Source organism: Loxodonta africana, chromosome 3, assembly GCF_030014295.1.
Source record: "Loxodonta africana isolate mLoxAfr1 chromosome 3, mLoxAfr1.hap2, whole genome shotgun sequence".
In the NCBI taxonomy this organism is placed as follows: Eukaryota; Metazoa; Chordata; class Mammalia; order Proboscidea; family Elephantidae; genus Loxodonta; species Loxodonta africana.
The window spans coordinates 47779213-47791910 of NC_087344.1; the positions used below are offsets into that span (position 1 = coordinate 47779213).

Genomic DNA, 12698 nt, shown 5'->3' on the forward strand with positions numbered 1-12698 from the left:
CCAGGGCCTGCTGAGTCCTGCACAAGGCAAAGGCCCAACAGAGACTTTTGACTTTCAGGAAGCCATAGAGGGCAAACAATTTCAGGATAAGAAGACACCTGACTTTCCTCAAGAAGTTAAATATAGAAATACCATCTGATCTCGCTATTCCACTCCTAAGTATATACCCAAAAGAATTGAAAGTAAGAACGCAAACAGATGCTTGTAAACCAATGTTCATTGTAAGGCTATTCACAAAACCCCCAAAATGGAAACAACCTAAATTAAATGCTGAATGGTTAAACAAAATACAGTACATACATACAGTGGAATATTACACAGCCTTAAAGAGAAACGAAGCTCTAATGTATGTCACAACATGGATGAACCTTGAAAACATTTTGCTGCCACAACATGGATAAACCTTGAAACCATTTTGCTAAGCAAAATGTCCTCTCAAAAGGACAAATACTATATGACCTCATTTATATTAAATAAGCAAATATATAGAAACCAAGGCTTATTAGTGGTTACCAGGGCTAGTAGAGAGGGGGGAAATGTGGAGTTTTTTGCTTGGGGGGCATTGAGCTTATGTTAATGTTGGCAGAATAATTAGGAAAAAGAGAAGGATAAGGGTTGCACGACATGAAGAATGTAATCAGTGTCATTGGGTTGTGCTTATAGGAACTGTTATACTGATGAATATTTTTTATCACAAGAAAAAAAGATGACTAGATAAACAAAATGTGACACCTACATACAATGGAATATTATTCATCCATAAAGACAAATGAAGTTCTGATGCACGCTACACACCGATGAACCTTGAAAGCATGCTGGGTGAAATAAGTCAGTCAAAAAGATCAAATATTATACGAGCCCACTTACATGAAATATTTAGAAGAGACAAAGGTATAGAGACCAACATTTATTAGTGGTTACCAGGGGTGGGGTGAGAGGGAAAGAGGGGGTCGTTGTTTCTTGGCATAGAAGAGTGAGAACTTCCAGCGTTGCATCTGTTTGTTGAAACATCTCAGTTGGTATTCTGTCAGTTCCTGAAGCCGTGTTTTTTGCCAATGCCTTCAATGCAACTTGGGTTTCTTCCTTCAGTACCGTCAGTTCTTGATCATATGTTACTGAAATGATTGGACATATTGCAATTCTTTTTGGTACAGTTATCCTGTGTATTCCTCCCATCTTCTTTTGATGCTTCCTGCATCATTCAACATCTTGCCCATAGAATCCTTCAATATTGCAACTTGAGACTTGAATATCTTCTTCAGTTCTTTCAGCTTGAAAATGCTGAGCCTGTTCTTCCCTTTTGGATTTCTAACTCCAGGTCTTTGCACATTTCATTATAATACTTTTCTTTGTCTTCTTGAGCTGCCCTTTGAAATCTTCTGTTTAGCTCTATTACTTCATCATTTCCTCTGTTTGCTTTAGCTCCTTTACATTCAAGATTGAGTTTCAAAGTCTCTTCTGACATCCATTTTGGCCTTTTCCTTCTTTCCTGTCTTTTTAATGACCTTTTGCTTTCTTCGCATTTAAAGTCCTTGACGTCATTCCATTACTCGTCTGATCTTGGGTCATCAGTGTTTGTGTCAAATCTACTCTTGAGATGGTCTCTAAATTCAGGTGGGATATACTCAAAGTCGTATTATGGTTCTTGTGGACTTCTTTAATTTGATTCAGTTTCAACTTGAACTTGCATATGAGCAATTGATGCTCTGTTCCGCAGTTGGCTCCTGGCTTTGTTCTGAGTGATGATATTGAGCTTCTCCATCATCTTTTTCCACAGATGTAGATTTGATTCCTATGTATTCCATCTGCAGAGGTCCATGTATATTTTTAAAAAAAAAACCAAAACTGTTGCCATCAAGCCAATTCCAACTCATAGTGACCCTATATAATCACCTTTTATGTTTCCAAAAAAAGTATTTGCAGTAAATAAGTCATTGCTCTTGCAAAATTCTATCGTGAGCTCTCCAGAGTCATTTCTAACACCAAGGCCTTATTATTCAACTAGTGGTCCTTCTTTGTTTCTAACTCTCACATTCTAATCACCAGCAATTATCACTGCATCTCGATTGCAGGTTTGATGAATTTCAGACTACAGAAGTTGGTAAAGATCTTCAATTCAGTTTTGGCATTAGTGGTTTGTTCATAATTTGAATAATAGCCATATTAACTGGTCTTCCTTGTAGGCATATCAACGAGCCCCTCAGGTTGGAAGGCACTCAAAATTCAACTGAGGAAGAGCTGCCTCCTCCAAGTAGAGTTGACCTGAATGATGTAGATGGAGTAAAGCTTTCAAGACCTTTGTTGCTGATGTGGTATGACTCTAAATGAGAAGAAATAGCTGCAAACATCCATGAATAATCAGAACGTGCAATGTACAAAGTATGAATCTAAGAAAATTGGAAGTCATCAAAATGAAATGCATAAAGATCGATATCCTAGGCATTAGTAAGTGAAATGTACTGGTATTGACCTTTTCGAATTGGACAATCTTATGGTCTACTATGCCAGGAATAACAAAATTGAAGAGCAGTGGTGTCACATTCATCACCAAAAAGAACATTTTGAAATTTCAAACCTGCAGAGCAATCTGTTCACGCTGTTCTGAGTTGTTTATTTTTGACACTGTAAAGGTGAATGACACTGTAAAGGAAGTAAAATGTTTATAGAGCACATTCCAGTTTAACCCACTTTTATGCAAAAGCCATTTGTACTGAGTGTAGAAATGTGGGGAAAGGAATATTTCAGAAAGATACCCCAGATGAAGAATGTCCTTCAAAGAATTCAAGTCTTGGTGGAAAGCTGAACACAGAGCTAGTGTGGTATACAATTGTTTGGGCCACATGTTGAATGGGAGAGAGAAAGGCACGGGGAATGCTTTGTAATGAGAAGAGGTTCTCTTTCTTTGTGCTCTAAAACTTCAAAAGAATTGAGGTGTGATCCAGCCCAGGACGGGAATCATCCCTAAATCCAGCAGGTCCTTAAACGCCAAATGTTGTTTTTAGCTGCCATTGACTGGGCCCCTGACTCAGGGTGATCCCTTGCACAGCGGAATGAATCACTGCCTGGGGCTGCACCATCCCCATGGTCAGTTGTGGGAGTTGTAGATTGGACTGTTGTCATCCATAGGGTTTCACCGGCTGATTTTTGGGAGCAGATAGCCAGGCCTGTCTTCCTAGTCTCAGCCTAGAAGCTTTTCTGAAGCCTGTTCAGCGTTGCACACAAACCTCCACTGACAGATTGGTGTTGGCTGAGCATAGGATGCATTGACTGGGAATTGAACCTGGGTCTGCTGCATGGAAGGCGAGAGAGAATTCTACCACTGAACCACCAATGCCTCCAACCACCCAATAAACCAAAACAAACAGACAAACAAAAACAAACATGTTACCGTCGAGTCGATTCCGATTCGTAGCGACCCTATAGGACAGAACAGAACTGCCCCATAGGGTTTCCAAGAAGCTGCTGGTGGATTCCAACTATTGACCTTTTGGTTGGCAGCTGTAGTTCTTAACCACTGTGCCACCAGGGCTTCTAAAACAGCCAACAGAGCCTTTGAATTCTGTAGGGGAAAAGGTATTGGTATTTTGTGCTTAATATGGAAAGAGACAGAAATACATTTTATTTATATGCCTGATGGTGTTTCTCTGATCAGTCTCTATGTCGGAGAAGCTGGTGGGGGGAGGGTGTTGAAGGTGCATTTGCAGCATTTTTTACCTAAGGTTGACGAAACAGTGATTAGCACAATATATGAAGGAGGAGCCCAAGGAAATGGTGGTTAGGCTAAAGGCCCTCGGAAAATGCCTGAGGCTGCCTTCTGCTTGGGAATTGTTCTGCTGTGGGAAGAGGATCCCAGGCCCTACAAGAGAACGTCTCCTGGTAGCACTTCCAGGACGACTGGGACCTGTGTGTTGGGGCCATGTCCATTCTCTCCCTAGCTCCAAGGACCCAGAGTCCATAGCTGTCCTCGTCAATGTTTTCAGACTTAGAGACTGCCCCCGGCCCCTCCCACACTCACATTCCTCATTTTAATCTTTTCAAAAGAGTTTGCTGAGATAATCCCATTTTTCTGGGAGGAAAAACCCTTCACCTCCAGGGTGGGAGCCAAGACTCAATCTCCCTCCCTGCCCTCAGTGATTGCCATGGGTTTAAAGGATCTGTTGGGTGGTAGTGTCCTCCAGTTGGTTCTGAGTCATGGCAATCCTATGTGCTACAGAGTAGACCCCATGTGTTACAGTGGTCCATAGGGTTTTTTTTTTTTGGCTGTAATCTTAATGGAAGCAGATTGCCATGCCTATCTTCTGTGGTACTCTGGGCAGGTTTGAACCACCAACTTTTAGGTCAATGTTGTTGAAAAGCAAAGATGTCACCTTGACAACTAAAGTGCACCTAACCCAAACCATGGTATTTTCAATCACATCATATGCATGTGAAAGCTGGACAATGAATAAGGAAGACCGAAGTATTGATGCCTTTGAATTGTGGTGTCGGCGAAGAATATTGAATATACCATGGACTGCCAGAAGAATGAACAAATCTGTCTTGGAAAAAGTGCGGCCAGAATGCTCCTTAGAGTCAAGGATGGCGAGACTGCGTCTTACATACTTTGGACATGTTGTCAGGAGGGATCAGTCCCTGGAGAAGGACATCATTCCTGGCAGAGCACAGGGTCAGCAGAAAAGAGGAAGACCCTCAACGAGGTGGATTGACACAGTGGCTACAACAATGAGCTCAAGCATAACAACGATTGTAAGGATGGCGCAGGACCAGGCAGTGTTTCATTCTGTTGTGCACAGGGTCGCTATGAGTCGGAACCAGCTCAATGGCACCTAACCACAGCAACAACATCAAGTCAGTTCCAACTCACAGCACCCTACGTACAGCAGAATGAAACATTTCCCCGGTCCTGCGCCAGTCTCACAATCATTATTACTGTTGAGCCCATTATTGCAGCTACTGTGTCAATCCATCTCATTGAGTGCCTTCCTCTTTTTCCCTGACCCTCTGCTTTACCAAGCATGGTGTCCTTTTTCAGGGACTGATCCTCCTGATAGCACGTCCAGAGTATGTGAGATGAAGTTCTTGCCGTTCTTTCTTCTAAGGAGTATTCTGGTTGTACTTCTTCCAAGACAGATTTGTTCATTCTTCTAGCTGTCCATTTTGGTCAGTAGTCGAGTGCAAACCTTTTGAGCCACCTAGGGACCTTCTTAAAGCGTCTACATTGTCTCATTTTTAGCTACTTTCGGTTCATTTCCAAACTCTACCCAGACAAAAGTCTTTCAATTTCCCTCAGCAAACATTGTTTACATTGGGTCATTCACAACATCCATTATCAACACGCAGCCCCACCTGGCCCAGCCCCCACCCTTACATCCCGAGACCAACTTCTAATTGTAGTTTTGACTGGCTAATGTCAGGCTTAGAAACCCTGATGGCGTAGTGTTTAAGAGCTATGGATGCTAACCAAAAGGTCAGCAGTTCTAATTCACCAGCTGGTCCTTGGAAACTCTATGGGGCAGTTCTACTCTGTCCTGTAGGGTCGCTATGGGTCAGAATTGGCTCGACAGCAATGGGTTTTTTAATGTCAGGAACAGATCAAACCCTTTCCTGTCTCACAGCCAGGGCTTTCACAGTCACATGCTAGTAAAACCTCAGTAAAGATTTGTGGAGTACTTCAACGAACAGGTCCCTGATCCAACCAATTCACTATAGAGAAAGCCAAAGATCCAATCAGGATAAACAGATGGAGATTCAGAAATACAATCAAATTTCTATCTTTGTTTGGAAGTTGGGAGTTGAGAAGGGGAGGAGTATGACCAGAAATCTCTATAAAGGTTTCTGAAGAGCCAAGGAGGGACGCAGAACCTAGAAAGCCGGAGTCGCCACCTCTTTAGCTCTGCCTGAGGTCTGAGCAGACCCACCCTGCCAGCACAGAGCTGATAGGCTGTGAACCTCAGGTAAGGACACCACCATTTTACCTAAATTGCAGGCCGTGGTGGCACAATGGTTAAGGGCTAAGCTATTAATCAAAAGATTGGCAGTTTGAATCTACCAGCTGCTCCTTGGAAACCCCATGGGTTCTGCTCTGTCCTATAGGGCAGCTATGAGTCAGAATCAACTGGACGGCAATGGGTTTGTTTGTTGTTGTTGTTTTTTTTATACAGACCAAGGAAAGGAGCCCTGGTGGCGCAACGGTTAAGTGCTTGGCTGCTAACCAAAATGTTGGTGGTTTGAACCTACTAGCCACTCCACTGGAGAAAGATGTGGCAGTCTGCTTGCGTAAAAATTATGGCCTTAGAAACCCTAAGGGGCAGTTCTACTCTGTTCCATCAGGTCACTCTAAGTGGAAACCGACTTGAAAGCAATAAGCTTGGGTTCTGGGTTTTTGCAGGCCAAGGTTGCACAAGATTATCCTTTTTCTTCATAAACGAACTGATCTAAGGCTTTGCTTTTGCCTCGACATGCAGTTTTGCCTTAATCCCACACATTTTGGTTTATGTCATTTCATAGATGTTTAAAATATTTATTTCATTACCAAACAGATCTTTTGGAAATAAAAAAAATGAAATTTAATTCCATGTCCAGATATTATGTTGTTGTTGTTGGGTACTGTCGAGTTGATTCAAACTCTAGGGACCCTGTAAAACAGAGTAGAGCTATACAACCTAGGCTATAATCTTTATGGAAGCAGATCACCAGGTCTTTTCTCTAGAGGAGCCACTGACAAGTTTTAACTGTGACATTTTGGTTAGCAGCCAAGTGATTAAATATTGCCCCACCAGGGCTCCTAGTTCATATAATTTACATGGTTTTGTGATATTGCTAGTCAGGTTTCCTTTCTTAACTAAAAGCTTAAAGAATATTCCATAGACCATTTTAAAGACTGGAGTGTTTGTTCTGAATGTGAACTATTTCTTCCCCTGAACTCCATCCCAAAGTGGTAATTATAATACATGTAAATGAGATTACTTAGAGATTAAATGAGACCATGTATTGAAATGGACATCTCAGAGTAAGAGGTTTTCATCTCTAACTTCCAAATGCTATATGGTACTGTTTGGCTGCTTTTACAATTCTTGTTCAAATTTTTTTAAATTGAAAATACTGGCACTTATTTTATGAGAGTCCCTTTAATCTTTCCCAGATGGGTTTTTTTTTTTTTTTTTTGGAACTCAAAACATAGGCTGTGCTGGGCCACATGACATTCCCTTTCCCACTGTTTTAGGGCCTTGAGGGAGTTCAGAAAGCTTTCCCTCAAAATGGCAGGGGACAGCTTTCTGTACCCTCTTCCTAGTGGGTCTAGGATGAAATGGACCAGTGGATAGAACAGGATGGGGCCCATGACAGCCCTGGCCCCTCCTCAGTGTCCACTGAGACACTCCTGGTGCAGGTGTTGGGGAATCCCACCATTGCCAGGGCAGTGACTTCTGCGCTAAGTTGGTTCCTGTGCACGGTGGGGAAAAGATGGGGTTGCTTACGCTTGGCCTTAGGAGAATGCTTCCTTCCCTAGATGTTTCTGCAGGGTTCCTTTTGGAGCAGATTCATCAGTATGAATAGTTGGAGCCCACCCAGGCTCTCAGACCTTGCAAATCAGAGCCTGATGTGGCATGAGGCCTCGGCTATCGCCTCTTTGGAATTGCTGCCCATGGAGCTCTTCCCGCCCTGTTCGTGGCAGCCGTTGCCGGGAGACACAGCGAGACACTGAAGGCAATGGTGCAGGCCTGGCCCTTTACCCGCCTCTGTCTGGGGGCTCTGATGAAGTCTCAACAGCCTCACCAGGGCATCTTAAAGGCTGTGCTGGACGGGCTTGATGTCCTGCTTGCCCAGAAGATTCGTCCCAGGTGAGCGTAATCAATAGCCTGGTGGGACCCTGGGAATCAGAGCAAGAAACAGCTGGGATCAGGGAGAATGGAGGCCAAAGGGTGGACCAGGGGCTTCTGATGGTGCCAATGTGAACGCTCTGGGAGGCTTGGGGCGGAGGCTGGGCTCACTCTGGGATGGGGCTTCCAGAAGTATAGGGCTGATTAAGATGCAGGGGTGACTGAGGGAACGTACCCACCACCTCCCAGTGGTATTGAAAGGTACTAGAAGTGGGGACCAGGCAAGATCGCAGGGAAAGAGGAGATGGAGTAAAAGAAGGCAGAGAGAAGGGGGGAAGGAGCCTGGAATATGGGGTAAAAGCACAGGTCAGAAGTCTGGTTCTCACTTAGATTCTGCATTCATGGTCTAGGTTTGATTTGTTCGTAAATCTCATCCAATCCCCTGTCTTCCCCACAGGAGATGGAAACTGAAAGTGTTGGATTTACGGGAGAACACTTGTACCAACTTCTGGAGCGTATGGTCTGGAACCCGGTCCAGGGCCTCTCTGTGCTCACTAGAGGAGCCAGAGGCCGCCCAGCCCAGGACTAAGAGGGGAAAAGTGGACAGTTTAAGGACTGGGGAGAGGCAGCCCTTGACCCCGCTGGAGGTGCTCATAGACCTGTGCTTTTTGGAAGGTGGCCTGGATGAATTCCTCACCTTCCTCATTAACAGGGTCAAGCAGAGAAAAGGTCTTCTACACTTGTTTAGTAGGAAGGTGATGATCAGTGCAATGCCACTCCAAAATATTGAGAAGATCCTGAAAATGGTGCAGCTGGACTGTGTTGAGGAGGTGGTAATTAGGAGCTAGAAACTGTCCACCCTCACCAGGTTTGCTCCTCACCTGGGACAGATGGTTACCCTGAGCAGACTCTGTCTCTTACATCTACCTGACTTCCTGCATTTCCCCTGCGCTGGAGGAGAAGCGAGTTGCCCAATTAACATCTCAGTTCCTCAGTCTGCACCAGCTCCAGGAGCTCTACCTGGACTCTGTCCTCTTCCTAAAAGGCTGCCTGGACCAGGTACTCAGGCAAGGGATGGCATGGTTTCTCTGCAGACCAGAGCAGGCCTTTCTTCCATGTTGTGAATGGTCATCTGCTGTGTGCCAACTGCTGGTGACGCGGCAGTGAATGAGACACTAGCATTTCAAAGCAATCTCATTTCACTGCTCTATCCCCAAGCATGCTGTCACATAACCCACATAAAGGTAGAGGTAAACTGGGATAAATGCTATAAGAATAAACCTATATACATGCTGGAATCCCTGGGTGATGTAAATGGTTAATATGCTCTGCTGCTAACTGGAAGGTTGGAGGTTCAGGTCTACTCATATGTACCTCAGATAGGCCTGGTGATCTACTTCTGAAAACGCAACCATTGAAAACCCTAAGGAGCACAGTTCTACTCTAACGTACGTGGGGTTGCCATGGGTTGGTGCTGACTCATGGCAACTTGTTACTGGTTATATAGATGCTGTGTTGTTGTTGTTAGGTGCCGTCGGGTTAATTTTTGACTCACAGTAACACTGTGTAAACAGTAGAACTGCCCCATAGGGTTTCCAAGGCTGTAATCTTTATGGAAGCTGACTTGCACGTCTTTCTCACATGGTGGGAGACCTTTCAGTTAGCAGCCAAGCTCTTAACCACTGTACCACCAGGGCTCCTAGGGTTCCTTAGAGATGTTATGCTACAGCATATAAGTATGTAGATGCTGTATGTCTCTTATAAGATGCTATAAGGGACACTGTGCTAGGACACTATATAGTGGGGTTTCAGGCCTGGTGAGTGTGGGTTTGAGAATTCTTAGGAAGTGATATCTGAGTTAAGTAAGTGAAGAAGGCACTGAAGAAGAGAAATCATGTTAACCTGGATGTCTCAAAATATGAGCCCTGCACTCACCATTAGCTTTGTGAACATGAGCTACTCCTTCCAAACCTGCCTCAAATTTCCTGCCTGTAAAGGGGTTGCTTTGAGCTCCTGGTCAGGTAATACATGGGAAATGCATGATTCTGGAGATGAAAGTGAGTGCACAGGAGTGAAGAACTGCAACAGATGGTTTGCCAGGGGTAGAGGTATAAGTGAGCCCTGTGGGCTGGCAGCCCCAGTTGATGTTGCCCAGGCTTCCCCTTTATGGGTATGGCTCCAGCAGCTGCATCTGGCCCAAGCAGCTGGGGCCTATGCAGCACTGGAAGCCTGAGTTGAAAGCATTTTGGTCAAGTCTCCCAGCACATGGAAACCCTGGTGACACAATGATTAAGAGCTATGGCTGTTAACCAAAACCAAAACGTCCACAGTTCAAATCCACCAGGTGCTCCTTGGAAATCATATAAGGCAGTTCTACCCCGTCCTATAGAGTTGCTATGAGTCGGAATTGACTCAATGATAACGGGTTATGCGTTAAAATTCAATGGTGTCTGCTGTTGACTTAGACGTGGGGTTGGACTCTCCAGTGCACGTTCTATCAATATCTCATCCTCACAACCAGTAGGAGGGGTAGGGTGCACTCTGCTGACAGATGAGGAAGGGAGCTTAAGAGATTTCATTAACTTCACCCCGTCACACATTGATAGGTGATGGTGAAAAGACTCCACCTAAAATTGGACTGACTTGAAAGTCATACTCCTTACCACGTTGTATCCTGGGTGTGGACTGTCATCAGATGGTCAGAACCCCCTTGGGCTTGGGTAAAATGGTCGTCTCCACCTTGAGTCCTTCCCCACCACCCGCCACCCGCTACCACAATCCCCAGAACTAACTGCTCTGTCTGTCTGCAGGTGCCTGAAGACCCCCTCGAAGACCCCCTCAATAACTAATTGCTTGCTTTCGGAGTCCGACTTAACACATCTTTCCTTGTGCCTGAGCACCAGCCACCTAAGGGACCTGAGTTTGAGTGGTGTCATCCTGACCAGCTTAAGTCCTGAGTTCATCCAAGTTCTACTAAAGAGAGCCTCAACTACCCTCCAGCACCTGGACTTTGAGGGGTGTGGGATTTTGGACTCCCAGGTCACCGCCATCCTGCCTGCCCTGGGCCGCTGCTCCCAGCTCATCACCTTCAGCTTCTGTGGAAACCCAGTCTCCATGGCTGTCCTGGAGAGCCTGCTGAGGCACGCCATCCCACTGATCAAGTTCAGATTCGGGCTGTTTCCTACCCCTCTGGAGTGTTCCATGGGCATCCAAGGTACTCTCCACCTGGGCACTCTTCGAGAATATCTGGCCAAACTGAGGCTGATTCAACAGGAGTTAGGAAGGTCCAGCAGGGTCTTGTTCAATTCCAGTGCCTGTCCTGACTCTGGCACCAGAATATTCTATGGCCTAGAGCCCATCCTATGCCCCTGCCACATGCCTGCCTAGTTGGTGTGCACATACCAAGGCTTTATTCTGGGCACTCGGAAACTGGAACCAGACCGAAGTGCATCTTGAAGGAGCACAGGACCATTTCAGATGACTGGTCAATGTCAATGGGGAAAGAGAAGGTGGCCCAGCAGGGGCAGGACTGGAGGCGGGAAGATGCTGACTTGGGAAGTTGATGGGACCTTTGGGGAGATGTGTCCTATAGTCAAAATGGGAAGTGGAATTTCTAAAGGGGAGTCTGGGCTTGAGAAATACATATGGGAGTTATCCCTGCATGGGTAGTTGTAAAGAAATGGGCAGAAATAAATGGACTTCAATGGAAACCACCCAGTGGCCTCTGTTGCATATTAACCTGTATTCTTAGCTTAAACCTCCAATTACAGATTAAATAAAAAAGGCATCAAGAACCTATGACGTTTAGAAGCTCTAGGTGAGGAGATGGAGTTGGGCCCCAGGAGATGACAGCACCATTTATCATTCCCCTCCCTCCAGATGGTTTCTCCTCTTTGGGGCATCTGTTGTTGTCTGCTGCTGTTGAGTCAGCCCAGACTCATGGTGATCCCATGCATGATAGATGGAACGAAACACTGCCTGGTCCTGCACTGTCCCCATGATTGGTTGCAAATCAAATCACTGTGGCCCATAGGGTTTTCATTGTTTGATTTTCAGAAGTAGATTGCCAGGTTTTTACCCTAGCCCGGCTTATTTCAGTGGCTGTTCAATGGGTCACTACATGCAACATGCATCCTCAGGGCATGGAATTTAAGTGACCAGTGAGTGGGCACCAATTTAGGGAAGGGCTCTTGGCAAGGGCCCTCACTGCTAGCTCCACCAAGGCATTCCTCACGTCACAAGGACTCCTCATTCTCCAGGTGAACCATAAGTCTCCATCCCTGGCCTTTGGTTGTACCAGGTGTCATAGATTGAAATGTGTCCCCCCAAAATATGTGTCAACTTGGTTAAGCCATGACTCCCAGAATTGTGTAGTTGTCCTCCATTTTGTGATTGATGTAATTTTCCTATATGTTATAAATCCTAATGTCTGCCTGTGGTCAACGAGGCAAGATTAGATTATGTTAAAGAGGATTAGGGTGGGATACAACGCTCTTATCCAGGTCACATCTCTGTTCCATTGTAGAGGGAGTTTCCCTGGGGTATGTTCTAAAAAAAAAGAATTGTCCTATGTCCTACATCACCTTTTATCTCTCTCAAGAGATAAAACGGAAGAGAAGTGAGCAGAGAGTGGAGGATCTCATACCACCAAGAAAGCAACACTGGGAGCACAGTGTATCCTTTGGACCTGGGGTTCTTGCAAGGAGAAGCTCCTAGTCCAAGGCAAGATTGATGAGGACCTTCCTCCAGAGCTGACAGACAGAGAAAGCCTTCCCCTGGAGCTGATGCCCTGAACTTGACCGTGAGAAAATAAATATCTTTGTTAAAGCCATCCACTTGTGGTATTTCTGTTATAGCAGCACTACATGACTAAGACATCAG

General features: G+C 45.1%; 1 protein-coding gene across 1 annotated transcript; it reads left to right on the forward strand.

Moving 5' to 3' along the window:
- The first annotated feature begins 602 nt into the window (after positions 1-602).
- Positions 603-11204, forward strand: LOC100658583 (melanoma antigen preferentially expressed in tumors). The gene is given in 6 exon segments (XM_010593396.2): positions 603-614; positions 7520-7658; positions 7661-7838; positions 8275-8727; positions 8729-8894; positions 10638-11204. Coding segments are annotated over 5 exon segments (1476 nt in total). The 5' UTR covers positions 603-614; positions 7520-7546.
- The last annotated feature ends 1494 nt before the right edge of the window (positions 11205-12698 follow it).